Source organism: Castanea sativa, chromosome 8 (genome assembly GCF_040712315.1).
Source record: "Castanea sativa cultivar Marrone di Chiusa Pesio chromosome 8, ASM4071231v1".
Taxonomy (NCBI): domain Eukaryota; kingdom Viridiplantae; phylum Streptophyta; class Magnoliopsida; order Fagales; family Fagaceae; genus Castanea; species Castanea sativa.
The window spans coordinates 41390556-41417268 of NC_134020.1; the positions used below are offsets into that span (position 1 = coordinate 41390556).

At 33.4% G+C, this 26713-nt stretch overlaps 3 protein-coding genes across 3 annotated transcripts; 1 reads left to right on the forward strand and 2 right to left on the reverse strand.

The window, feature by feature from the left end:
• Positions 1-363: 363 nt before the first annotated feature.
• Positions 364-3551, reverse strand: LOC142606693 (early nodulin-like protein 18). The gene is made up of 2 exons (XM_075778027.1): positions 3252-3551; positions 364-1134 (listed from the first exon to the last, which is right to left on the reverse strand). The coding sequence occupies exons 1-2, from the start codon at positions 3460-3462 to the stop codon at positions 638-640; spliced, it is 708 nt and encodes a 235-aa protein (XP_075634142.1). The 5' UTR covers positions 3463-3551; the 3' UTR covers positions 364-637.
• Positions 3552-7038: 3487 nt separating this feature from the next.
• Positions 7039-9931, forward strand: LOC142608120 (F-box protein FBW2-like). The gene is made up of 2 exons (XM_075779832.1): positions 7039-7646; positions 9101-9931. The coding sequence occupies exons 1-2, from the start codon at positions 7258-7260 to the stop codon at positions 9639-9641; spliced, it is 930 nt and encodes a 309-aa protein (XP_075635947.1). The 5' UTR covers positions 7039-7257; the 3' UTR covers positions 9642-9931.
• Positions 9932-11282: 1351 nt separating this feature from the next.
• LOC142608151 (tubulin beta-4 chain) lies at positions 11283-16086 on the reverse strand. The gene is made up of 4 exons (XM_075779863.1): positions 15932-16086; positions 14992-15392; positions 13977-14246; positions 11283-12210 (listed from the first exon to the last, which is right to left on the reverse strand). Exons 2-4 carry the CDS (start codon positions 15383-15385, stop codon positions 11531-11533), a joined length of 1344 nt encoding a protein of 447 aa, XP_075635978.1. The 5' UTR covers positions 15386-15392; positions 15932-16086; the 3' UTR covers positions 11283-11530.
• Between the last annotated feature and the right edge of the window lie 10627 nt (positions 16087-26713).

The following is a 26713-nucleotide window of genomic DNA, read 5'->3' on the forward strand; positions in this document are numbered from 1 at the left end:
AAGTTAGAAAAACTTAGTATTTAGAAAATAATGTTATTAATGCTCGATCATCTAAGTATTTTGCACGCACATAAGGTACAACAAAATAATGTAAACGAAAAATAGATTTGTTAAAAAACATATCTAAGAAAAAATTATTGGGTGATGAATGTAGTATGGATTTAGTGTTACTTCAACCCAATCCAAACAAGATTACTGGTTAATTTTGGTAGAGTTGGTCACAAATCTCCAATAAATATATCTGGTATCCAACCTGTCATTTGTATTCTCTATCTACCAAAATAATTAACTTCATTAGACCAACATAATTGACTCAATTAAACCATACTTCAATGATGGAAACCTCCAACCAACTAATTGAAATTTGTGAATGTCTCAATAATTGGAACGTCCAACCAACTGGTTGAAATTTCTTTTATACTAATTTCTGTCAAATATAGGTATCAAATTTTTATCCAGTTATTTTCTCTACAATACAACATTATATATAATATTCTATTAGCAAACCAAACAGAAAAACACACCTCAGTAGCAAATGTAATCCCTAAAGGCTAAACACACAAAGAGGTTACAATAGCTTTGAAAAAATAAAAATAAAGAATGACCATTAAAAAAAAAAGAAAAAAAAATGAACTTATCATAACAAACAAACAAGCCCTAAGAAAACCAAAGTCACAATCATTGTCCTGTCTCTTAGCTTCCAATACATTGATAATGAAACTGACCCAGATGCCTCTTTATCAGCACTGTCCTCATGGGGGTTGTTGAAATTGGAAGGAACAATGGTATCTGGGGCAGACTCTTCATCACCAGAATTAGGACTGACTGGTCCTGGGGATTCTTCTGAAGGGTGGGTCTCCAAACTCTTTGGCAACCCTTGGCCATGTGTTACATTAACTTTGAAGTGCTGGCCATTCTTACATTGTTCACCATCATAATCACTCGAAAAGAAATATGTCATCCCTTCTTTGACCAGTGGAACTGGCACTGTCACTGAATTTAGGGTTGTGGCAGATGGATCTGAGATTGACCATTGGATGGTATCATTTTCTTGAGCATCTTCATAGTCACAAAGTTTGTAGGTGGTGAAATTATAAGTTTGGATTATTGAATGATTGCTATCAGTGTTGAAAACTGCATTAAGATAAATGAACATACATGAGTTAATCACATAATGAAATGTGAAATTCCAAGATGCAAGGAAACTTACATTTAGAGGTTTAAAATTTAATTCAGTTTTGGGAGTGAATAATTAAATATAAATTGAATCATTGTGAATATACAATATAGAAGATGAGCTTTAGACTTTACTCGTTTTTGGAGTATACACCTAATATTTTAATCAATTACCTCCCAAGAAAACTTTGTACCATTCAAATGAATACCTCCAAAAAAATATCTTGACATTTGCAAATATTCTCATCATGGTTGGCGTGACAAGGTATAGAATTAGGTAAGAGTTGATAAAAATGCAATTCAGGCTATTATTTGTAATGTGAACATGAAGTCTCAATTTGACAAAGATCATTTTTATTAACTTAGTTTACTATTCAGCTTATTATTGCTACTATTCATAAGTCTTACTGTATTTTTTGGTATTATTTATAGATCTCACTACATTATTTCGGCTAACTTTTACATTTATTTACAATATTTTTAATAAAAAAATTTCAATTTCAGCAAAAAAATAAAAAAAAAGATCGCAAATGAGTTCATAAAAAAAAAATAAAAAAAAAGAAGAAGAAAAAGGAACAATAAAATGTGCCATACTGCAATGTTTTTATAATTGCTTGCTGCAGAGGACAAGAATATACATCTTACAAACCAATCATTATCTACCAAGCTGGAAACATAACTTTATGTTAAGATAATTCTTTATCCATTTTTAACAAATTTGTTAATTATAATCATCTAAAAGTGGAAATTTATGGGATTTAATTATGGCATTGCATTGTAACAACTAAAATTATGATTTTAAATTATAATTTTAAATTTGAAAATGTGACTTGAAATTATGATTTCAGTTATTTGAATGCAGAATGCATTAGAAAAAAAGAGTTTCAATTAACAATATTTTAGTAACAACAGCGTATAAAGAAGAAAAAATAATGTAGAAAATATATATACACTTGAATTATTGATTTTTTTTTTTTTTCAAGAAAGAGAAGTACTACGACAGCTAAGTTGTATGCATGACACGTGTAGTGCAGCTGAGTTTCATGTGAAATTCCATGCACTTGTTTCCTGATAATAAGTAATAACAGTAGCATAGCATATATGCCTTTTTCTTTCTTTCTTTAATGCTTCTTTTCTTTGGGCTTTTCCACTAACTTCTATATCACAGTGGGAAAAGCAACACCATGTGCCCTGAGTAACTACACTAAAACAATGATTGATTGGTTGGTTGTACATAGATACACGTCAAGCGGATCTAGGATTGCATATATTTTCTGATAGAATAATAACTTACTAAAGTAACTTATGATTAAAGGATAGATTTATCACTATGCTATTTTTATTATGTACTAAATAATGATATGTTATATTCCTAAATAATAATAATAATAATAATAATATGTTATATTTGTTGTTGTGAAAAATTTTGTGTCTTGTTAAGTTTATCATTCTAGAAAAGCAAAAAAAGTAATCATCAAGATTTCTTTTCCCAACTCAAGAAGAAAAGAAGGGAAAAGTCAGTTGAACGAAAGAATTCAAGGAAAATAGAACCTATGACATGCTTACAGGGCCTAGGAGTGGAAGGACACAAAATTAAAAAATAATCAAAATGTGGGAATTTGATTAAAATAGTTACTAATATTCAAAAAAAGCAGTATAATAACTTGGAAGATCAGATCAAACAATTGTGTATTTTAAAGTTCGGTATTATTTAAATCTTATTAGATAAGTATCTATTAAAATTTTAGACAAAGATTGCATTTTTGGACCAGAAAATAAATTGTCCATCATCAATTTAGATAATTAAGACCATTTACTTAATGGCCTAAAAGTTATAGATCCAATGAATTACTAATAATACTAATACTTAAATGTAAATTCACTTAAAACTCCCAAAGTTTCAGGCATGATTGGAAGAACAAACTCAATGAAAAGGCAGTAAGTATGACATAACATATGACTAAGAGTAACCAACCACAAGCCTTTATAGGCTCCAGAGATAAGAAGGATAAGAACTAGAAGCAGAGTTTAACATGTAGCTAGCTTTTGTAAAAGCAATGGTTTTGAGTGCTTACTGAGGAAATCTCCCAAGCTGAAGTTCTTGCCAGCAACCCATTTCTGGTAATTGACATTGGGCTTCTCAAGGGTGTCATACCAACCCAATGAATCACCCACTGTGTAGTTCTTGTAAGCTTCGACAACAACAACAGAGCCTGAAAAAGAGAGGAGAACAAAACAAGAGAAAATGAAGAATAGAAGGCCTAAACAGTACCTACTCTGTTCCATTCTTCTTGGGTTTTGTGATGTGAAGTGGTGGTGGCAAGAGCTTGTGATGTGATGAGGAATAAAGAGGCTTGGGACTGTATTGCCGACAGAGTGTACAACTCTTATAACGTACAGGATATTTATTCCTGCTTTTCTATGAAATTACTAAAATAGTCTCTCTTTTGGGTTAGTAGCAATAATGTAAATTGGTTAAAAAGAAGGAATGCTACTGGTTATATAGTTAGGTTAGGGATGCAATACTTCTTACAAATCTTTTTAATAATTACTGGTAGGATGGTTTAATTGGTACGTGATAAAAGTGACTACGAGTTTAGGTAAAAGTGATGTTTTAATTATAACAAATTATGTCAACATTTATAAAAACAGTTGAGAAAATATTATAAGAATAGTAATTGATGTTGATTACTTGAATGATGTTGATTACTTGAATGATAGTGAACCGTTAAGAAGGATGTGGTTTGAAGTGATAATGAATGGCCTATGTTAGCGCCCATTGTCAGTCTATGAGGAATCGTAGCTAGGAGTTAGCTTATGGCCTAATTGGTATCGATGTTTTCATGTTAATTATAATTTATCACCTGTTACAGTGTAATCAAGTTTGTGATAATTATCGTGATTTTGGAGTGGAGTTTATAGCGTGTCTTTACGTTAGAACATCTTTTTCTCTTTCTTGTGTGTGTTTGTTTGTTTCTTAAAAAAAGTTTGTGACAATTAGAATAGTTTGCAACAATTTCCATGTAGAAAAAAATCAAGAAACAATGCAACCCAACAAGAACAGTTGCATTGGTTATAAGAAGAACAACTCTTCAAAAGAGCTACTTATAAGTTATAACTCGTCATGACTCATGAGGAGTCATGCATGTTGATCACTATAAATAAATAAAGGCTTTGACACTCTTGACTATTCACTTAAATTCTTATCATAACCCAAATAAGATTTCTCGCATGTGATTTCCAGTTTCCACCATCACGGAATTCAATTTCTTCAGAGCCAAACAATCTGAACTTCATAATTAATCGTATCCCGCATACAAATAATCGTAGCCAATATATATATATATATATATATATATATATATATATTATTTTCTTTTCTTTTTTTTTTGAGAATCAATCGTAGCCAATATATATCTTATTCTTAACTCGCCTTTTCATAATAGACTATAGTATATTAACGTAGAAAAGAGTGACACGCAAGGTTTTATGTCGGTTCATGATAGCTGGATGATTGCTTTTACAACCTAATAGCTAATAATGCGTGTGACTCGTGCCAAAGAAGCCCTTATTTTTCTTTTTCTTTTTTTGTTTTTGTTTTTTGTTCCTTCTTAGACCTCATAAGTTTACAAAGTGTTCCATTGGAAATTACTTTCTTTTGGTTGAGTTTAGTTGATATCTTAATAGAGATTCTCTCTCTCGATCCCCTAACAAAAATTAAGAAGAGAGAAATTCTCCATTTTTTTTTATGATCAATTGGAAATTATAATAGCTAAAGAAACTACAATGGATATTGGAAGGTGACCAATCTTTCAACATTTCTTTTTGTCAAACAAAAATAAGATCCCTTCTTTCTTGTTCAAACTAGGATCTCTTTTTTTTATGACTGGCAAGACATGTTATAAACTTATTGTAACCATAAAAATACACGACATAATGTATAAGGAAATTTTCCTCAATTAAAAGTATATTGAAATAAAAGAGGATCATAACCAAATATAAATAAATGCACATAGTGTATGGAAATTTAACATGGGGAATAACTATTTGTTTTGTTTTGAATATGTTTACTCCCTTTATTGATGGCATTGCATCTTATTATCACGACCATAGGAAACTAAACCATGTGACTTCACGAGGGAGAAGAAAAAAAAAAGGGTGATATGTTTTTCTATGATTAATTGTCAATTTTAGACCATCACAATTCCCAAGTTGGAACGAAGACTTTCATGCGCCCACCACACAAACATTTGCCAAATCTTAATTGACTATTAACATTTATTCTAATTACAATAATTAATACAGATTAGTAAAACCACGTGATAGAAATTCATATTTAATTAAGTAATAATAATTAATTAAAAGAAAAATGTGTATACCTTGTCGTTTTCTTTGAATAATGTTTAGCTACAAAATTGGTTGTAAGCTAAAAATAAAACTTTACTCAATAAAATAGACATTACTACATATTTTGAAAATCTAACTGTTAAATTGCATGTTCTTTACGCTTTTAATACACATGTCAAATTTTATGTTAATAGGATATTATTTACTACATGATCTATAAATTTATATTTTATGCATAATTTTAAACTACAAAAACTTACAATTTAAACAATTTATTGATGACATAGTTATTGATCTTTAATTTTTTAGAAATTTGGCAAGTATGGAGAATATAAGAAGAAAATATAATTCAATAGTGGATTTGTTAAAATTCACCTCCAATAAAAAAAAAACATTAAATAAAGTATATATAGTCAAAAACAATTATCAATTTTGTATCTAAACTTTGTCATTTTTCCTTTCTTACCCACATGCATTTTGTCAGTTATTTTGTTTGGCTTTGGTTATATACTCTAAGGACCGACCATGAAAAATAAAGTCTCATTTTGTATACTTATAGTGAGATTTTGAGGAGGAAGTGTTAGAGTCAATGCGCCCTTTATATTCATTGGTAATTTAGTTGAAGAAGGGAGGGGGTTACTGTTACTGTGTTACATGTAGAGAGATAAAGGCATCGATCATGAGCCCACATGGAAATTTTTTTTTTTTTGGGAGAAAAAAGCACACATGGATATAAATGTTGGTATATATTGGTAACACAGTGTTGAAATCATATTATGAGGGTGTTTGGATTCAGATTATAAGTTTCACGTTTTGTTTTTTGCATTTTGCTTCTTTTTTTCTTTTCTTTTTTTCTGTTGTGGGTCTATTGCGGAGGGGACAAATGCGCAGTGTGCGCACTGGGCGCACACTGTTTACGTACTTTTTTAATAATTTTTTTATTAAAAATGGGTCCTGCAATACTATTCACACATTTAAAAATTATTTTGCTACAGTGTTTTCAGTTTTCAATTTTCAGCAATAAATTCTATCCAAACATACCTATATATTGTCAAGATACCAACTTATTTAATAATCGTGTTTAAAGACTAAACACCTATATTTAATAATAATGGTGGCAATCCCATACAATTTATTCACTCCCACGTATAGTCACAACCCCGCAAACACGTACAAATAGTGTAAGTGAACAAGAGTAAATACTCTTACACCAAATAATTGCCATACGTGGGTGGGTCGAATTGTTGGCATAGTATGGACATAAATTTTCCATTTTGGCTTTGTAGGGAACATTTTTGTGACATGGGCCGAAAGTCAACATACTCTTCATGTTTAATTTAGTTATCTGTTTAACCGCTTATGTTTCAAAATTTTCATTTTCATGGAAGATTAAAATGACATAAAGGGCCCACCCAAAAAAAAAAAAAAAACTAAACCAAAAATTTGAAATATAAAAGAAGAAATCAAACATGACAGGCCCAAAAGTTTACAGTCTACTTGTTTTATAACGTAAACCCGATTTGACCATTTAGCCATTCCAATTTGGAAGCGAAGGAAACGCAAACGGCACCAAAGTTTCTAAGAAAATGGGGAACCCCACAACGTGTGCCCAATCCCATTACCAGAAAATCGAACAAAACCCATCAGCTAAAGCTTTTATACCCTTTTTTTAACAACAACCAATATTATTATTTACTCTCATTCAAAAACAAAAACAAAAACCAAAACACAAACATGAACATGAACAACACAACCCCTTCAAATCCTAAGAAACAGTGTTTGAGCGTTGTTAATAAGGACGAGGTTGTTGTCGTAGGTGGTGGTGGTGGTGGTGGAAGGTGGGAGAGTCTGAACCCAGAAATATTGGCTCTGATATTCACTCGACTTTCAGCTGAGGAAAGGGTCGGAGTGTTGCCTGTGGTTTGCAAGTCGTTTGCGGCGTGTGTGCATGGTCCTTATTGTTGGGCTGAGATTGACATCGATCAATGGTGTCGCAAGATGGACCGTACGGGTTTCCAAGTTGACTCGGCAGTACGGAAGCTCGTACGGCGGACTAGAGGGACTGTGCGCCGCCTCTCTGCTTTCAAGGTTGGCGATCCTGGCTTCGCTTATGTTGCCAACTGGTATGAATAATAACTGCGTGTTTGTGTGTGTGCATTTCTTGTGTCTCAAGGTATTGCTTTTAAGGTGATAAAAACAATAATGCTAAACTTTTGTGATTCTCTTTCTTTATTGGGATTAGGAAAAAAAAAAAATTTGAATGGTGTTATTTACTTACTTTTGAATAAGAATCATTGTTTGTTAAAATAATTTGATCTTTATATATATATATATATATATATATATATATATATATATATATATTTTTTTTTTTTTAATTTGAGATTTTGGGACAAACGGATAAGAGTCTTGTAGTTTAATTGATTGTTAATTCATGGTGTTTTCAATGTAGACATTTAAGGTTCAAAATCCTCTTATCTGATATTATTGGATTTGATATTGGGAGAAATGATGATTTATTGTTGTATTAGAATATGTGTGGTCTTGAGTTCAAAAAAGCTATCTTTGCTCTACCTCTTATTTATTCTTAAGGAGGGAGTCTATGCCCACACATATAGTAAAGCATTAGAATAATGTTAATTAATTAAATTTATTATTTTCTAATATGTTAACATTTTGGCACAAATGGTAGTTTGTCTCTCATTCATTACCAATGGGGAGTTTGGGTTTACACATGGGTGGGAAATAGAATAATGGTCAAATGACTAAATTAATTGTTCTCTAATAACCTAACCTTTTGCCACCGGTAGTTTATCGGTTTTAATAAATCGGAAACATTAGTTGCAGCTGAAATAGAAATTTAGTGGATGGCCAAACGGTCTCATAAATTATCAGTATACTTGAAACATGATATATATTATTACTGTTTTCTAAAAATATATATATAAAATAAAAAATACTTTAAAACTTATGGGTAGCAATTAAGGACAGATTCTGTACTCGTGAGAGGCTAGATAGGAGGAGATATCTGTGTGTACTGTAAAAGTTGATTAGCAGGTATAGACCATTTATTCTTTGAATGCTTCTTCACTGGGAGAATTTGGCAGAAAGGTTCTCTCTGTGTTCCTTGTTATAATAGGCAGTTCTACGCATTGCCTGATCTTATGCTTTGGAGTGTTCATCAAGAGCTTAAGGGTTAGAGCCTTAAGAGTGATTAATTGTATGCAAGCTTACTCTTTGCTTCTGCTGTGTACCAAATTTGGCTGCAAAGATGTTCCAAGGGTCTATAAATATAATAGCCAAGTTGAAACTGTGGAAAAGCTGTCAATGGAGATCAAAGATTATGTTTAAGCTCAGATTGGAGGCTTCAGGAATGTTTCTAATCTATTAGGAAAGAGAATAATCTGTTATAATGGAGAGTAGCTATGTCTATTCTTGGCTAGTAGTTCAGTTTTTGGGCTTGTTAATGTTATTGCTGCCTGTTTTCTGGACTGATTGTTTGTCAATTTTTGCAATAAAAGTATATCATTCATTAAAAAAGGAAGAAGATTGGTATAACTGTTTTTCTTTTCTGTAGTGGCAGATTCCTTAGGGTATTGCAGATTCCTATGAGTGATGTCACTGACAAAATGGTAGAGAGGCATGCAATTTCATTTGAAAACATGGCAGTCCTAGACATCAGCTACTGTTTGAAGATAACATGCAAAGGGCTTGAATCTTTTGGAAAGAACTGCAAGACCTTGGTTCACTTGAGGAGAAATATGCCCCTACCAGAGGTGTTGCCTAGTTACAATGTGAATGGGACGGGCATCAAGCCTGATGATAGTGAGGCAATGATCATAGCTGACACAATGCCAGGACTCCAGCATCTTGAGCTTTGTTATGGCCGCTTTGGCGACGTTGGCCTTGAGGCCATTCTTGCTAAGTGCACGGCCCTTACGCATCTTGACATTCGAGGGTGTTGGAGCGTGAAGTTGGATGGTGATCTTGAGGATAGATGCTACCGGCTTCAAGAGTTTAAGAGCCCTTGGCATGATGAGTTTGACACTGAGGCTTCCTCAGGAAGTGACAGTGATGGAGCCAATGCTGATGTAGAATCTTCCTCTGATGAGGATTAGCTCATGGTTTTATGGTAATTTTGACATAACAATAGGCCCCCAAATAAACCTTCTTCAGTCCTTCTTAGGAAGTAATGCAACTCCTATAACTCAAAGAAAATGCTTCCTGCTCTTCTTTCCATTTTCCTTTGACTTAAATAGAAGTTTCTTTTACCTTTTTGCAAGAGTAATTCTCTGTTTTGTCTCTAAGAAACTGAAGGAAATAAATGAAGATAAAATTTTGAAACTCAACTTGGTTGATGTACACGGTTTTGTTAAGCATTTCATCAGATTACTTATTTTATATTTTCCTTTTGTATTAGTCATATCATACTTGTGATTGATGGATTATTTTTCATCTTATTATGTCCAAATTATTATTTGAAAAATAGTGCTTTCTTGAATTCTTACTGTTTGGAGAAAGCTTTTGCATTGGTTATTAATGATCATATGTAATACTCCCTTGCCTGCTGTATTCTTTAAAAAGTAAGTAAATAAATAAAAGAACCATTATAGAACTGGAATATGAAGTTGACCATACTTATTAAGTGAAAAAAGACTGGATTTAACTATTAAGAGCTACATATTTTCATGGAACAGGCAAGGGAGTGTTCAATTCCTAAACCACCAACGGACTTCCAAAGAAATAATAACTGCATGATTTCGATTTTGTCAATACCATTTATAACTAATAAGATCTACATGAAAGCCATGGAAGTCACATAACCAGTAATTTGTTTGTATCTATATGGTATCAGTTGTTCATGATGCTTGATGTACACACACATATAATTGTATCTATTTTTACCGAAATATCAGAATGCATAGTATCACTAATCAAAGGAATTTAAAACTCTGCATTGGTTTTTTAGCCTGTGATGCAATTGCCAAACCCATGAATAGCTAGTCCGGAGCCCAACCCAAACTAGCATTGGCACACTCTTATGCTTTTTACTGACGATAGTGATGAATTGGCTGAAGCTGGAGGAGGGAGACCAAATTGGCTTTGGAGAGCCGCTTTGTGCTATAGGCTTTAATGTTGGCTATAAAAGAGGTTATTGTAGTATTTATGGCGGTTTGTGATTTGTCAACACTATTTTGCTTTGTGTTGGTGTGGTGAGTTTGGTTCTCTTTGATAGGCGATTGGAGAAGAAAAATACAAAAGAAAGGAAGAAGAAGTGAAATAGAGAAAGGAAAGATGGAAAATTGGGAGAAGAAACCTTTTTTTCTTTTTCTTTTTTTTTTAAGTTTTAATATAGTGCCATGTCATTGAAAATGCTATATACTAGTCATACTAATAGTTCCCAATAGTTTCCATCTAATTTACTCTAACCTTTTACATAGACGCTATTCTCCAAAATAATTCTTATACAAAACTATTTTTAATAATTAATAATTAAATAATATTATATTCCCAACAACTAAAAACCCCCTTAATTTGGCATGTCTACGTTAAAATTAAGCTTTGACAAGCACTTAAAAGAATATTGAGCTCTACTAGAAACTTGTGTTATTCCTAATAGCCCCCATTTCGAGTTTGGTCTTCCATTCCTCCATGCACACGCCTCAAAAGTTTAAGGCCTACTACAAAACAAGAAACAAAATTGAAGAGAAAGAGCTCATGATCGAGTAGCACCTACCATGTGTGAGGCACAGAAAAGCTTCAGATATAAGATATAATGCTAAATTTCATGATAGAAATGGATAGAAGCAAAGTTAGAATTCAAACATACACAACTTTCTAACTCCCCAACTACAAATATTTCACGACTTTAAACAAGGAAAAATAGGCATTTTCCCAACTCTCCTAAGAGTTCCCACTTCATCCATAGAAAAAACACAAGAAAATTATCTCATGATTAACTGCTTGATGATATTTTTAGGCCCATATCGTTGCTCTCTTGCACACCTTACATCTCCTCCTGCTCAGCTTCCTCCTCATCCTCATAGTCAAGTTCCTCATCTGCTGTGGCATCTTGGTACTGCTGGTACTCAGATACCAGATCATTCATGTTGCTTTCTGCCTCAGTGAACTCCATTTCATCCATGCCTTCCCCAGTGTACCAGTGCAAGAAAGCCTTTCTCCTGAACATAGCTGTGAACTGCTCGCTCACCCGCCTAAACATCTCCTGGATGGAAGTTGAGTTCCCAATAAAGGTCGATGCCATAGAGAGACCCCTAGGAGGAATATCACAGACACTTGATTTCACATTGTTCGGGATCCACTCAACAAAGTAAGAAGAGTTCTTGTTCTGCACATTGATCATCTGTTCATCAACTTCTTTAGTACTCATCTTGCCCCTGAACATGGCTGAAGCTGTGAGGTAGCGACCGTGGCGTGGGTCTGCAGCGCACATCATGTTCTTTGAATCCCACATTTGCTGGGTAAGCTCTGGGACAGTTAAAGCACGGTACTGTTGGGAACCACGTGAGGTAAGAGGAGCAAATCCAACCATAAAGAAGTGCAGACGGGGGAACGGAATGAGATTCACTGCAAGTTTCCGGAGGTCAGAGTTAAGCTGGCCAGGGAACCTGAGGCAGCAAGTAACACCACTCATGGTTGCAGAGATCAGATGGTTCAGATCACCAACTGCCAGAGGAAATAAATCAGAGTTGATCAGCATATACCTTGGAAGATAAGGATAGCACTTTTTATATGAAACCTTTTCACACTATATAAAAATATCTCAAACATTCAATTCACAAATCTTTTATCAATATTATCAAATAGTTTTGAGGATTATACTCTTATGGGGGGAGTTTAAACCTCCATCAAAGGAATTATGACCAACCAAAAGGTCAAAAGAAAATTTCATAAATAAAATAATTAATTAATTAATTAAAAAGGCCCATTATATGGTGGATCCCGCATCAGTGAAAGTTATGGCAAAGGCCAACTTAAAATTATTGAGATTTTCCAAATCAAGAATCATAAACAAGTTGTTGCATTGATTTTTGATACGTTACATTCATCACATTACATATAGGAATTAAGTTCTAAACATGCAGTTGCCAAACAAAAGCAGGTTATCATGCAGTAGTAACACACCACCCAAACACAATAAGACACTGACGAAAGGAATTAGACAGTGGCATCTTACCAAATAAATGTATGTTTCCCCATAAATACCCAAATGTCATGCAAGATCCAACGAGGACCCCACATTCAAAATCCCTCAGCTCAGAAGTCAAACTCAACACATGCCATCATGCTAAATTAATTGGGATGGCTTCATTTCAGGCATCAAATGGACCTAACAGTTGCTATCAAACATATTTCATTATAACCACTATAAGGTGGGCGAACATCTGACCCCACAACATACTTAATGCACTGACCTACCAAGAAGGTGAAATCAATGACTGATAAAGAAATTCATTAGGACAACAGCTGTCCACTACTAACCACAATAATAGACAACGCTACAAAACACAACTAAACCAAACATAGTGTGAGCCCCCCCACCCCCAGGCACATGGGCTTTAAGCCTTCAAGTGCAAAAAAAATGACACAGCAACCCAGTAGCAGTACATTGAAATCAGTTCATGTTAATTTTTTTTTTTTTTTTTATGAGTAATAAAGATTTATTGATATAAAATAAAATAAAATAAAAAAGACACCCAAGTCCACAAGAAGTATACATTGAAATAGATATCAAATACAAAAATTACATAAATCAAGTAAATCCAAAATTGAAGAAAAATGTTAATTTCTCCACACTGAGAACCAGTCCAATAAGGTTTAAATGTTTTACAAACTAAAAACTAACATCTCAGGGATTCTTACTAGTATTCTAACTTTTCCACTTTTGTTAAAATACATAATCATATACTTTGTTAGTCCTGTTTAGAAAATCAAATATTTTAAGGGAACATCATTTGAAGTGTCTCTCTAAGAAAAATGTGTAGGTTTTAAAAAATGCCCTTATAAACTTTTAAAAAAATTAAACTGATTAAAATAAAGGATAGGGGCTTTTTTTCTTTAGAATCAAGATACTAAAGGATAAAAGCATACTGGAAGTCAATAAATAATGACCATTAATTTTTAAAACTGAACAAATATTTTGGGCAGCCAGATGGAGAGAGGCAGTAATTATAAGCATATGCAATCGAAAAAAAATTTCAAAAAAATAAATGAACAATTGTAGACAAACTATTTAACTTGTTCAACATGGTACTAAATAAGCATGATACTTGTTAAAATTCAACTAGTTCACATGTGACAGTCAAGACAATCTTGCATAAGAAACAGCATTATACTAATATCTTTGAAATAAGACCAGTAGAAAGCCTTTATAGAAAACTGAATTGAAATCTTAGCTTCTACTTTGTTGCAGTTGAAAATAATCTACTTACAGCTTGGGGTAGTTAACTTCAGAGTCCTGAAACAAATATCATACAAGGCCTCATTATCCAACACCATGCACTCATCTGCATTCTCAACAAGCTGATGAACAGAAAGGGTGGCATTGTAGGGCTCAACAACTGTGTCTGAGACCTTTGGTGATGGGAACACAGAGAAAGTAAGCATCATCCGGTCAGGGTACTCTTCCCTGATCTTCGATATAAGCAAAGTGCCCATCCCAGAACCAGTACCTCCACCAAGAGAGTGGCATACTTGGAAGCCTGAAGCAAGTAAAACCCAGATAAATCAATTTCGTTACAATGACATATACTATACATCATTTCTCTTTCTTCTTAGTTGTGTTGGCAGAGAAGATAAAGATAAGATATAAGCTATAAAAATAGGATAAAAATTCTCTTCTTAAATTCCTAAAATATCTAAATGTTATTCCATCAACGAAGAAAATCAGTATAAGTTTAGATAAAAACTATGATAAATTTTTCATGTAAAAAGATCTATTACTCACTGTTTGTTCAAGAAAACTTATGACCGACAATAAAAATACACAAAGGCATAAGAATGCTAACAAAGATCTCACTCCATTTTATGCACTCTCATTTTTTATACTTGTCAAAAAATTTCTTATGCAATATTATTACAGGAATATAAGAAAAATTTTAAAGTCCATGCAAGAATTAGCATTGAAGAAACAAAAATTCCAAGGAGACATAAGAAACAAAATAGAATCTAGGCCAACTTTGCCGTCCAAAACTGAGTTAATTGCATTGATCCAATACCCGATAAATTATAATTCCCAGAGTTCAATAGGCAAAAGTAGCATAATATCAACATCCAAATCCCAACTCCATGACTCACATGTATGCATCCCATTTAAATTCTCAGTATCAGAATTCAAATCAGATATACTTTTAAAACCAACATAAATTCCTAAACTATTATCAACGAAAAGAGCAAAGCATAAAAGAACACAAAGGAAAAACAACTAAGAACAAGAAGAAATTATACCCTGAAGACAGTCACAATTCTCAGCTTCCTTTCTCACAACATCAAGAACCGAGTCAATGAGCTCTGCTCCCTCAGTGTAATGCCCTTTGGCCCAATTGTTTCCGGCACCAGACTGCCCGAAAACGAAGTTATCAGGCCTGAAGATCTGGCCATAGGGACCAGTCCTAACACTGTCCATGGTACCTGGCTCAAGATCCATGAGCACGGCACGAGGGACGTACCGCCCACAAGAGGCCTCATTGTAATACACATTGACGCGCTCCAATTGCAGTTCAGAGTTCCCGGTGTAGCGGCCAGAAGGGTCGATGCCGTGCTCGTCGCAAACCACTTCCCAGAACTTTGATCCGATCTGGTTTCCACATTGTCCACCCTGAACGTGAAGGATTTCTCTCATTTTCTCTCTGTAGAAACCGAGTAAAAACACATCAAGTAGCAGTGTCAGTGACATTTAGTGAAAAACCTAACGCACTGTTTGGTTGATGAGAAAATTAAGGTAAATAAAATAATAGAAGCACAAAATCAAGTAGCAATATCAGTGAAAAAACCTAACGCTCTGTTTGGTTGATGAGAAAACGCAGGTAAATAAAATAATAGTCTCAAATTCTTAAAATCTCTCAATTGCACTCATTTTCCACCATTTTCTTAGGAGCCAAACAGACTTCAGTAAACATGATTTACTTAAAATAAATTCAAATCGAAATTAATTACCAAAAAAAAAAACAGAGAAACATAAAGTTCGAGGATTAAGCAAAAAGACTAGTAGATCAAGACCGTTTGGTTGCCGAGAAAATGAAGGAAAGCAAAATAAAGATAACAAAACACATTACAAAGCATTGATTCAAAAAAATGCGCTAGTCTTCTACTGTCTTCAGTTTTACTTCACTCTCCTAAGGTTTCTGAGCAACCAAGCAGAGAAGAAATGTATAGCCGAGAAACTTACCAAAGAGTGGAGATCCGGAGATCGGACGTGAGAAATGTGAGGATTCTGACGAGGCTCCGGCGACCGGCGACGGAGCGTGACTCGATCAGAGGGTGTAGAGTGAGAGTGAGAGTGAAAGAGTGTGCGTGTGTGTGTGTGTGTGATTGAGTGTGAGAAAGCGAGCATTGGAAATGTGGAATTATATAAGGGAGCGAAAGGGTGAGGCTTTGAATATCGGACGGACAGCGTTATTTCCCTCGCGTTTTTGCGTTGGGCCGTCGATGCCGTTGGATGGATTAGATTGGACGGTGTGGATTGAGTTGTTTAACTTTCAGAAAAAAATAAGGGGTCTCTATTTGTCTTTTCATTTTTTTTTTTTTAAATAATATTTTGTAGAGACGAAAATGGCCTTGTGATTATTGACTAGATTGTCCTTGGTGTTAGCTGTGATGATCAAACGGTTGAAACGTCTGTGCTGTTGGCTTGTATCATGGCTTGTCCCAATTATATATGTTTATCTCAACCTCTATCAATAATGCTGGTACACTCGTTTTGGCACAATTTTGTACCAGGACTTTCCTCAAGACGAAAGGCTCCCAGCGGGATACCCTTTTGTAATGCATGAAGGCGCATCTTCTGGAGTAAAATCTAGTAATGCAACATCCCTTCAGGAATTTGTCCCGACTGAGGTGACATATGCCAGTGGTGATATTATATTAACTTTACAGGAAGTATTGAACACAGACTTGCAATTTCATAATGGAATTTATAGTGAATTGCCAGATTCTATTAAATTCATCCTAGACAATCTTCAAGCTGCCTATTCTTCAGATCACCACAAACTATTCAACAAAACCATGAGAGCACTTGAAATTCACCTTGTTAACCTTGCTACCCAAATTATTGACCCTACTACTGAAAATGCAGCCTTTGCCGACCAACTTTTTAATTGCCTTGTTTACGCTCAAAACCATCATGATGAATCGCACATGATTAGTCAACTCTTTGGCAAAGAGGAAATCCATTCAATGGATAGAAAGACTATAATGGGTACTGATTTTGCTAGATTGAGTTTAAAAAATCAATCTTTGCTTAAAAGTGCTGTTGCCAACTTGCCGCCAGAAGTACAAACTTATATTTTTGAAAGCAAGGCTATGACTAAAGATCTTGATCTTTGGTTAAAATATTTCAAAACTCTTGTTTCAATTGCTCCTACCATTGTTGAACCTGAAGGCCCCAACAGAGGCTACCTGAAAAAGAAATGGGGAAAATACTTTGGGAGCAGTCTCAGAGTACATGAAAAAACCCATCCTTTCCCAGGCCTTTTGATTAATTATGAAGATGGTTCTGATAATGATCCTTTTTGGCTTTCTCAAATGTTTGAATCTGGTTTTGTCAGACTCATCAAATTAACGAGTCATAATCAAATCAACCAGTTCCCTAATATTATCCAAAAGGCTGTTGCAGATGTTGCAGCAACCCCTTATGTTTCAATCCGATGTTGGAGTACTTTACCCAGATGGGAAAAGAATAATTGGATGACTGTTCAACCTTCCAAGCATCTTGTTCTTATTAACGGATATACTCACCAAGGCCAATGGTATGAAGGCAATGCTTATGTTTCCCATAAACATCCCTATGCTCTTGCTGAATGTTGGAGAAGTTACTTTAATAATCGAATTCTTGATGTCTCTGAAGAATTATGGAAAGACTACCATTTCTTTGGTTGTACAGATAGAATTTCTGTTTTTGTTAACAAATCTTATACTTCTGCGGTCCGGCACTTACAATGGGTAGAACATGATGACCCAAGAATATTTCTCACAAGAGATCCTATTTACGAGCCATTAATGTATTGTGGTTTCTGTAACCAATATTCAACCTATCATGAACATGAATGCAATGATGATCCCCCATGGGATCCCTTTCCAGGAGACCCTTATGCTGGCTACCCGTCTGATGCAGCTTCTACTTCTTAGAAGCATAATGATCCAGCTAGATGAAGCTACTATTTGCCGACGATACTTTCCTGACAATAATGATCCATTGTTGACTATTCCAAGACAGAATTATTTTACTGATATGATGCTACTCAAGAGTAAAACTGTTTACTGAAGCTACTATTACAATGTTGACCACTTTTGGCACTACCAACCAACCTACTTTCGGCCTCAAAAGCTGATCCGATTCCTTCCGGATATTGCGCTCCTATTACCCCTCACGGGTTCTGATGAGAATAGTAAAAAGTAATTATTTACTTTGTACTGTTTACTACTTTATTCACTTATATAAGGGGGGTTGTCCCTTATTGTAAAACTCAGAATCTTTTTCTAGGATTTCCCTTAGAACTCTCTCTAGGACCTCCTTAGATCAAGATATCTCACTACAAAGCTTGTAACTAGGAACCAGGACTAGCTTTCAAGCCTTGTACTATTTACCCAACCTGTTGATTACCCAACCTGTTGATCACTGTAATCTTGTTGCTACTACTACTGTAAGTACTTTGATGTATATTCAATAAACAACTGCTGTTTTCAATACTTTGAATTATTTTGATATACAACTGCTTGGCTGGTTCTACCGCCTTACTTTCAATTATTATTTACTTTGAATTAATCCATATATCTGCTATCTGTTGTGCTTCCGCCTTCCGCGCTGTCGTCCTTCCCCCTTTATGGTATCAGAGCCATTCTTTCCTTGGCCGATAGTGTTGTTGAGTCTTTCATCTTCTGTCCGTGTCTACCTGACCTTGTGATACTTCGTTGTTGTGTCGATCTCCCCGTCGTTGGCGCCACCGCCATTGTAAAAAGTCTCAGATCCGAACAGTAAGGCCCGTGAAGCCAGGAGAGCGTGAGGGCGTGAGAGGAATAGGGTTGATGTCCGGTATGTGTTACGAAATGCAACGGCTGTGAGAAAAACATAATAATTGAGTGTTATAACTAAGTTAGATATTGATAGGATGTGGAGATCCGACTCCTCTGTTAGCTCTAGGACTGGTTGTCCTCCTGATATTGTGAATGAAGAAGACCACACTGTTGAAGAAAGTGAGTACCCAGATTTTAGAAAATGGAATATTCCTAAAGTTTCTACTAAATCTGTTTATGATCTTAATTGGACTGAAAAAAGTATTTTCTCTGAATATAGAGCTCGAACTGTTGAACAAACTTTTTCTATTTCTAGAACTCATGAAAAATGTTGTTTATTTTCCAAGAAAAATATTAACGAGTTTTTGTCCAAGAAAAATCTTAAATATTTACACATTGGTTTGGTTCAAGTTGCTGTTAAACCTTTAACAAGAAAAGGAATTGATGCTTCTGTGCTTATGTGTTTACGTGATGCTAGATTTAAGAAATTTAATGATAGCATTCTTGGCATGATCACTGCTTCTTTGTATGATGGTCCTGTTTACTTTGACTGTTATCCTGATCTTGCTCTTGCTCTTGATGATCCTAATATTATTAAAGCTTTAACTTTGAATATATTGACTTCTGGATATGATATGGATGATGGTAGTAGACCCTTTACTCTTATTTACCGTATTTTTTATAGATTGCTTGATTCCCAGCTAACTCCTCGGTCTAGAGGACGTGATCCTGCTGGAAAAACTATGTTGATTCAATGTTCCACACCTGATGCTAAGATCCAAGTCCCTAAAATGATTCAATGGCAAGATATTACTCTTCCCAAAGAATGGACTTTGGAACAAGTTGCACCACCTGTTAAACCTGTTTTTGATGAATTTGATCTTACTAAAATTGCACAATATTCTGATGGAACTGTTAAAATATTTTTTGATGATACCAAATGTTTTTCTACTCACAAACCTTTGAGAATCAATGAAGGCAGAAAGTCATTTGTTGGATCTGAAAGTATTGTTAAAAGAAATGCTGATGTTGACGAATTTTTGAAAAAGAATTTTGAACCACTTGATTTAAAGCTAAAAGGAGTTGCTAGCAACAATTCCCAAGTTAGCAATACTTATTATTCAACTAAACCTGAATTTCTTCCAAAAGATGATCACGAAGAAGAAGAAGATGCAAAATCTGAAGCTCCTTCTGGATCTGATTTTCCACCTATTGAAACTCCTCCTCCTTTTAAACATTTGCGTGTGATAAACCTGATGGATATGGATGTTGAAACCCCTGCTTTTCAAATTGATATGGTTGCTTTAAGTAATGAATTCTTTTCTAAAGCAAACCGTGATAAAAGAAAGTATTACCAAAGTACTTTTGCTCAGTCTGAGAAAGACAGAATCAAAAGGAAATGGAGAGAAAAAATGAATTTGTTAAAACAACATATTTTATTTTTTGATTATCTTGAGAATTATTATGTTTCAAGAAATGAGGTTCATACCAATTACTTGAACGTAATAAAAAAATCTGCTTTTGTTAAACATGATAAAACTGTTGTTAAATCCACTCATCCACCCCTTGAAACTGTTTTGATTACTTGCAAAAGTGATAAAGAAAGCACTGAGGTGAAAGCCTCCCCTTTCAAGATTGCTGATGATAAAACTCCTGTTTCTGCCATTATTGAACAAAACAATTTTACTAATGAATCTTTGCATATTATTGGTCAACAAATTGGCAACCGTATTGAAGAAAAAATTGATGAAAAACCTTCTATTTCAAAACCTGAGAAACCTTTGATTGATTTACCCAGTCAAAGAAAAAATATTGATTTTAAAACTTCTCAGAGTAAAACTTTTGATTTAGTTAATTCCCAAGGATCAACTGTTGAAAAGATTGAAAAAATGCTTGCTGATTTAAAAGTTAAAACCGAGCAGACTTCTACTTCTAAAAGTGCTGCTTGTGCTATTTCAAGAAATGAGAAAGAAATTGTTTCTGATGATGATACAAATTCTGACTCATTGTCTTCAAAATCTTCCAAAAATGTTTTTGATGATGACATAAGTTTACCAGAAATTAAAAGATTTGTGGGAAAACCCAATCCCACGTCTTTTACAAAAAACTGGTATACTAAACCTACTCCTCCTGATGTACAGTTTGAAGAAAGATCTTCTCAAACTCAATTTTCTGTTTCTGCTGATAAACTTTATGAATGGAATATTGATGGTTTGTCTGAACAAGAAATTATTAACAAAATGGCTCACATGTCTATGGTTGGTATTGCATACATAAATAACCATGACAGTCTTGATCATCCTGATATTGTTGATTTGCTTGTATCTGGTTTTACTGGTTGTCTTCGCGGATGGTGGGATTCACATCTCACAGAAGAATCCAGAGAATCTATTAAACATGCTGTTAAAAGAGATACTGATGGTATGCCTATTTTTTATTAAAATATTAACCGTGGTGTTCCTGATGGTGTTAATACTTTGGTTTACACCATTCTTAAACATTTTGTTGGTACTCCTTCCAATATTTCGTCTCGAATTTCTGATTATTTAAATAATTTGAGATGTCCTACTATGTCTGATTACAGATGGTACCAAGATGTATTTACTTCCAGAGTCATGCTCAGAAAAGACTCTATGAAGCCTTATTGGAAAGAGAAGTTTATTGACGGTCTGCCTCCTATTTTTGCTCATAAGGTAAAAAATGAATTAATCGGAAAAAATGATTCTATTGACTTTGATAATTTAACCTATGGTGATATTTTCAGCACTATTAAGAAAATTGGAATTAATATGTGCAATGATGAAAAATGGTTAAAACAACAGTTAAAAGATAAAAAGAAAGCTAAATATGAAATGGGTAATTTCTGTGAACAATATGGTTTACCTCCTATTGCCCCTTCCAGGCAAAAAGGGAAAAGTAAACATGATAAGGTTTACAAAAGTTATTCCCATAAAAAGTATAAAAGACACAGAACCCACTTTGTTAAACCCAATGATTTTTATGCTAAAAACAAAACTGCTTTTCGAAAACATAATAAACAGAGATCAGGTAAAGGTAAGTGCTTTAACTGTGGCAAATTTGGCCATTTCAGTAAAGACTGTACCCAAAAGCCTGGTAAGTTGAGAAATAAGTTGAACCTGTTGAACATTAATAATAGTGATCAAAATGAATTATTTCAGATTCTTGAATCTGCTGCTTCAACTGATTCCTTTGAAGAGGATTTTTCCTCCTCATCTGATTCTGATTATCACTCCCGTAGCGATGTTTCTAAATCTCCTAATATTAAACTTGGCTGTAGAGATTCTTGTTGTAATATGATTAAATCTGTTAAGATGTTAACCAAAAGTAAAGAGAATGATGATTTACTATTAACTATGATAAGTAAGATTGATGATCCTAATTTGCAGAAAAATTATCTTGATAAGTTTTTGAAAAACTTAACAAAAGAAGATAAGGTTAAAAGACCTAATTCTACGATAAGTTTTGAAGAAACTCTGAAAAGATTTAATAAAAATAAATCAAAAGAAATAACTGTTAATGATCTTCAACATGAGATAAAAACTGTTAAACAAGAAATAATCCAATTAAAAAATGATGTTAAAACTATTAAACATGATAATGATCATCTTAAACAAGAATTGTTAATTCTAAAAATTGATAAAACAATGGATAAGCACCAATCTGATGATGATGAGCAAAAAGACGGAGATGAATCCGATCAACAAGTTTCTCCTTCTGGTAATGATTCTGATCGTACTTTGATTAATTTGATTGATAATCAATTGTCTCTTTTTAAACATATGCTGCCCAAATGGTACACTAAAGTCAAAATTGTTGTTGCTCATGATTATGCTTTTGATGTTGTTGCTATGATTGACTCTGGTGCTGATGTTAATTGTATTCAAGAAGGACTGATTCCTTCTAAATATTTTGAAAAATCTACTGAAAGATTAGTTTCTGCTAATGGAACTAAAATGAAAATAAAATATGAATTAAATGATGCTCATGTTTGCCATGATAATGTTTACTTTAAGATCCCCTCTGTACTTGTTAAGAACATGACTGATAAAGTAATTCTTGGTTTGCCTTTTATTAACTCTTTGTATCATTTCCTTACTGAGAATGATGGAATTACTACTGATCCTTTTGGACAAAAAGTAAAATTCAAATTTTGTATAAGGTGTGAAACCCATAATAAACATCTTAGCTTTATTAAACAAAAGAATAGCACTACTCAATTGTTGCCAACAATTATTGCCGACTGCCACAGTCTCCTGATGAATGACAGATACCATGATAATATGAATATCTCTCTTGTTGACTCCTTGCATGATGACAAAATCCCTAGTGAAAGGCATATATTCACCAAAGGACTTCCTATAATCCCTACGGATGCTAAAACTCATGAAAGTCTTTCTTGCATGAGACTTTTGACCAAGTCTTTCCTATGGTTCATAATCTTCCGTAGAATGATATCCTACTACAATAAGGTTCCCCATCACCCTTTCCACATTATTCTCCAACACAATCATGCTCATTCCAACATTCATTGTCCGGCACAACTATTACATATTCTTATTAAACTTTGGTTTTTGAAACATACTTTATATATATATATATATATATATATATATATATATATATATATATATATATATATTAATAAAGGATATTTAAAAAGTTAGTTATGACTTCAAAAAATGTCTAAAATACTCTTACTCTAATTAGATAATTTTTATTCCTAAAAAAATAAATAATAAGTTTAAAATTATAATTCAATAAAATTCAAAAACAAAAAATTACCCGAAAACCTTTTTTCTTAAAAATTAGTACACACCTTTTGTTTAAATATACTTCACACACGTTTGATACAAATTTTATCCTAAGAATTGGCCAGTTGAAGTTTACTCTTTTTCAAAATTCTAAATTTTAGCTTCTTAAAAATTCATTCACGTATAACCTCACTAACAATAGATAAATTCAAATTAAAAAATTATGACATTAAACTCAAAAAAAAATTTGTCTCAAGTGCGAAGCGCATGTGATAAAGCTGGTAAGTGATTATGCGGTTTAAAACTTGGGTTTTACAGTTTACTAACGTATGCCTTAAGCGCATATATTAACTAGTTCCTTAAAATTTACATGATTTAGGTCGAGAATACATGTGCAGTACACACCAAACTTAATAGGATACTAGTATCTACTCAATACTTGTCGTGTATTAGCACTTAGCATCTTATCAAATTTGGTGCACATGAGTATTAAACCTAAGTCTCGTGCATTTTTTTTCTTCTTTCGTTTAGGTGCAGCTTTCTCAAATAGTCAATTTTCTAGGTTTTGAAAAATAAGTAAAAGACACTAAATCTTGTTAGGCAAAAGAGAAATATGAAATCATTACAATGTAGGTGCTTTGTTAGCTAAGTAAGGGGAGCTAGTAGCACCTACATTGTAATGATTTCATATTTCTCTTTTGTCCAACAAGATTTAGTGCCTTTTACTTATTTTTCAAAACCTAAAAAATTGACTATTTTTTACAACATTTTTATAAATTATTGAAGTAACAAATTCTTACAGTTTGCATTTAGGTCCACCACTTACATCACTTTTTTACTTACTAATAACCACTAATCACAACAAAAAATTGAAAAAAAAAATTGTAGATCTAGTATTTTCCTGCTTTTAAAGTCCATAAAAAATTTTATAGATCTAAAATCTAAAAAAAAAATACAAGCTCAAAATATTAGCCCAATAACAAAAAGTATCAATAGGCAATAGCAAAGCTAAAAAAAAAATAAATAAATAAAACTTTGAGACTAATATAACCAATTTTACCAAAGACAAACAACTTAACCCTTTAAAAAAAATTTAAACAAAATAATTTTGTCTTTATCAACAAAAGACACACTCTACACACACATGGAAAAAAATAATAATAAAAGAAAATCTTTGCCGGCTAAGCAATAGAATCGAAAGTCGAAGTCACTACATATAACTAACAATAAAATCGCTCCCCCTAACTCCAAGTCCTGGTTCCGTCCATATCCCTATGTGTGTTAAAAATACTTAATATTCTAAAAAAAAAAAAAAAAAGCTAGCAAAACTTAGTTGAAGGCTTTTGGTTTCGAAAACCCATGCCCCATTTGATTTAGTTTCACATAATTTTTCTATTTAATATAATTAAGTTGTTCTCATTAATTTTCTACTCACACAGTAATTTAATTACCATTGACTTTGAGTTTAGCTTCTCACACAAAGTTTTTTTTTTTTTTTTTGATACATCACACAAAGTATTTAGAAAGCTTAGAGCAATTGCAGCAGTGGAGCTAAATAGCTATATAGTTATTTTAGCTCCACTCAAACATAAAAAATCCTCCTGCAGCAGTGGAGGTAAAGCAAAAAAATTTAACTAAAGTGCTACAGTGCTCATGTATCAATACATGAGCACTGTAGCTGAGAGCTATAAAAAAAAAAAAAAATTTATTCACCTTTCCAATTAAATTGTGGTTGAATATTTTTTGGATAGTGGGATATATTATTTTATTATAGTAGATATATTATTTTATTGTGATGTTTATATTATTTTATTGTGTTGAAAGCTAAAATAGATCCACTGCTGCAGCATGTTTTGTAAAATGAGTAGGTAAAATAGATAAAGTAACTTTTTATGAAGCTAAATTGCTAAAATTTTAACTCCACTGCTGTGGATGCTCTTAAAGCGATTCATTCTATAAATCAAATATCACTTGTATGGTCAGTAATTTTTCCCTTCATCCCGGTATTTTACCCTTTCCTTCAGTTTAAAGAATGTTTGGTTTAAAAAAACAATTCTATCAATAATGATAGCCCCCAAATACTTGTCATATTATTTCAAAATTTGAACTTCTAGGGTGCTATTAGTCTCTTTTTGAACCACACGTCGCATGCTTATATGGAAGAAAGAGGAGGTCTTATCTTTATTGATTTTTTTGGCCTAACGCCTCTTCATACTCTTAATCTTTGAATGGACTACACATCCTCAATCGTTTTTCAACAAAAAAAACAAGACTAATTATCAACAAATAATAAACAACTTATTCATGTCCCCCCACCTCAAAAAGTAGAACAATTTTACTCTCATAATAATCCAATAATACTAACCTCTTTTTCCACTTTTGACACCAAATAACAGCTCCAAAAGCCATTACAAAGGTGGAGGTACCAAACAGTACACTAAACCGAAAGGTCATTTAGAATTCCTTGAGTAAATTCCCCGGGACCCCATTGTCACTTTCCAGGGGCATACTGGTTATATCAATGAAGAAAAACTTTTATTAGACATCAGGGCAATCTAGTAAATTTGTTACACTAAATATTACGATGACATTGACATGAATGTGAGAGTGTCTTCTTCTTGACAATCTATTGATTGGTTATTCAAGAAGAAAAATCAAAGAAGAGATATTTTTTATTTTGTTGTGTTTGGTGTATCCAAAGAAATAGAAATAAATAAATAAAAAAGGACAGAAAAGGTGGAAAGAGCTTTGCTGGAATGGTCACATGAGAAATCGATGCGCCCATGTGACCGGCCAACTACTCTTATAAGTTATCTCATCTCTCTCACCACACTGCACTAGTACCTAAAAGTTCAATTAAGACCATCTTCTACTTTATTCTATCCGTGACTTTCATTTTTCTTTAGCTTAGATTTTGGGCAACTTAATTGTGTCCCCAGCTTATTAATATGTATCTGTCCTATGTCTACATATGGCGGCAAAAAAGAAAAGAAAAGAAAAGAAAAGAAAAAAAAGAAAGTGACTAGAAAATAATTTCATACTTTCAACTTATGTACACTAATGTCCTTGATGGGTTGAGTGCACAACTATGATTCATTTAGATCTCTTACTCTTGTAGGTCTGTGCTTAGCTGATAGGGTGTTACTATAGTTACGCCCAAATGAAAG

Bases quoted from the DNA above. Each gene is read 5' to 3' on its own strand.
- LOC142606693 (XM_075778027.1), bottom strand. From the start codon at position 3,462: ATGGAACAGAGTAGGTACTGTTTAGGCCTTCTATTCTTCATTTTCTCT. The intron at 1,135-3,251 runs GTAAGCACTCAA...ATCTTAATGCAG, and splicing joins CAGCTTGGGAGATTTCCTCA to TTTTCAACACTGATAGCAAT.
- LOC142608120 (XM_075779832.1), top strand. From the start codon at position 7,258: ATGAACATGAACAACACAACCCCTTCAAATCCTAAGAAACAGTGTTTG. The intron at 7,647-9,100 runs GTATGAATAATA...TCTTTTCTGTAG, and splicing joins TTCGCTTATGTTGCCAACTG to TGGCAGATTCCTTAGGGTAT.
- LOC142608151 (XM_075779863.1), bottom strand. From the start codon at position 15,385: ATGAGAGAAATCCTTCACGTTCAGGGTGGACAATGTGGAAACCAGATC. The intron at 14,247-14,991 runs GTATAATTTCTT...TACTTGCTTCAG, and splicing joins GAATTGTGACTGTCTTCAGG to GCTTCCAAGTATGCCACTCT. The intron at 12,211-13,976 runs GTAAGTAGATTA...TTCCTCTGGCAG, and splicing joins GAAGTTAACTACCCCAAGCT to TTGGTGATCTGAACCATCTG.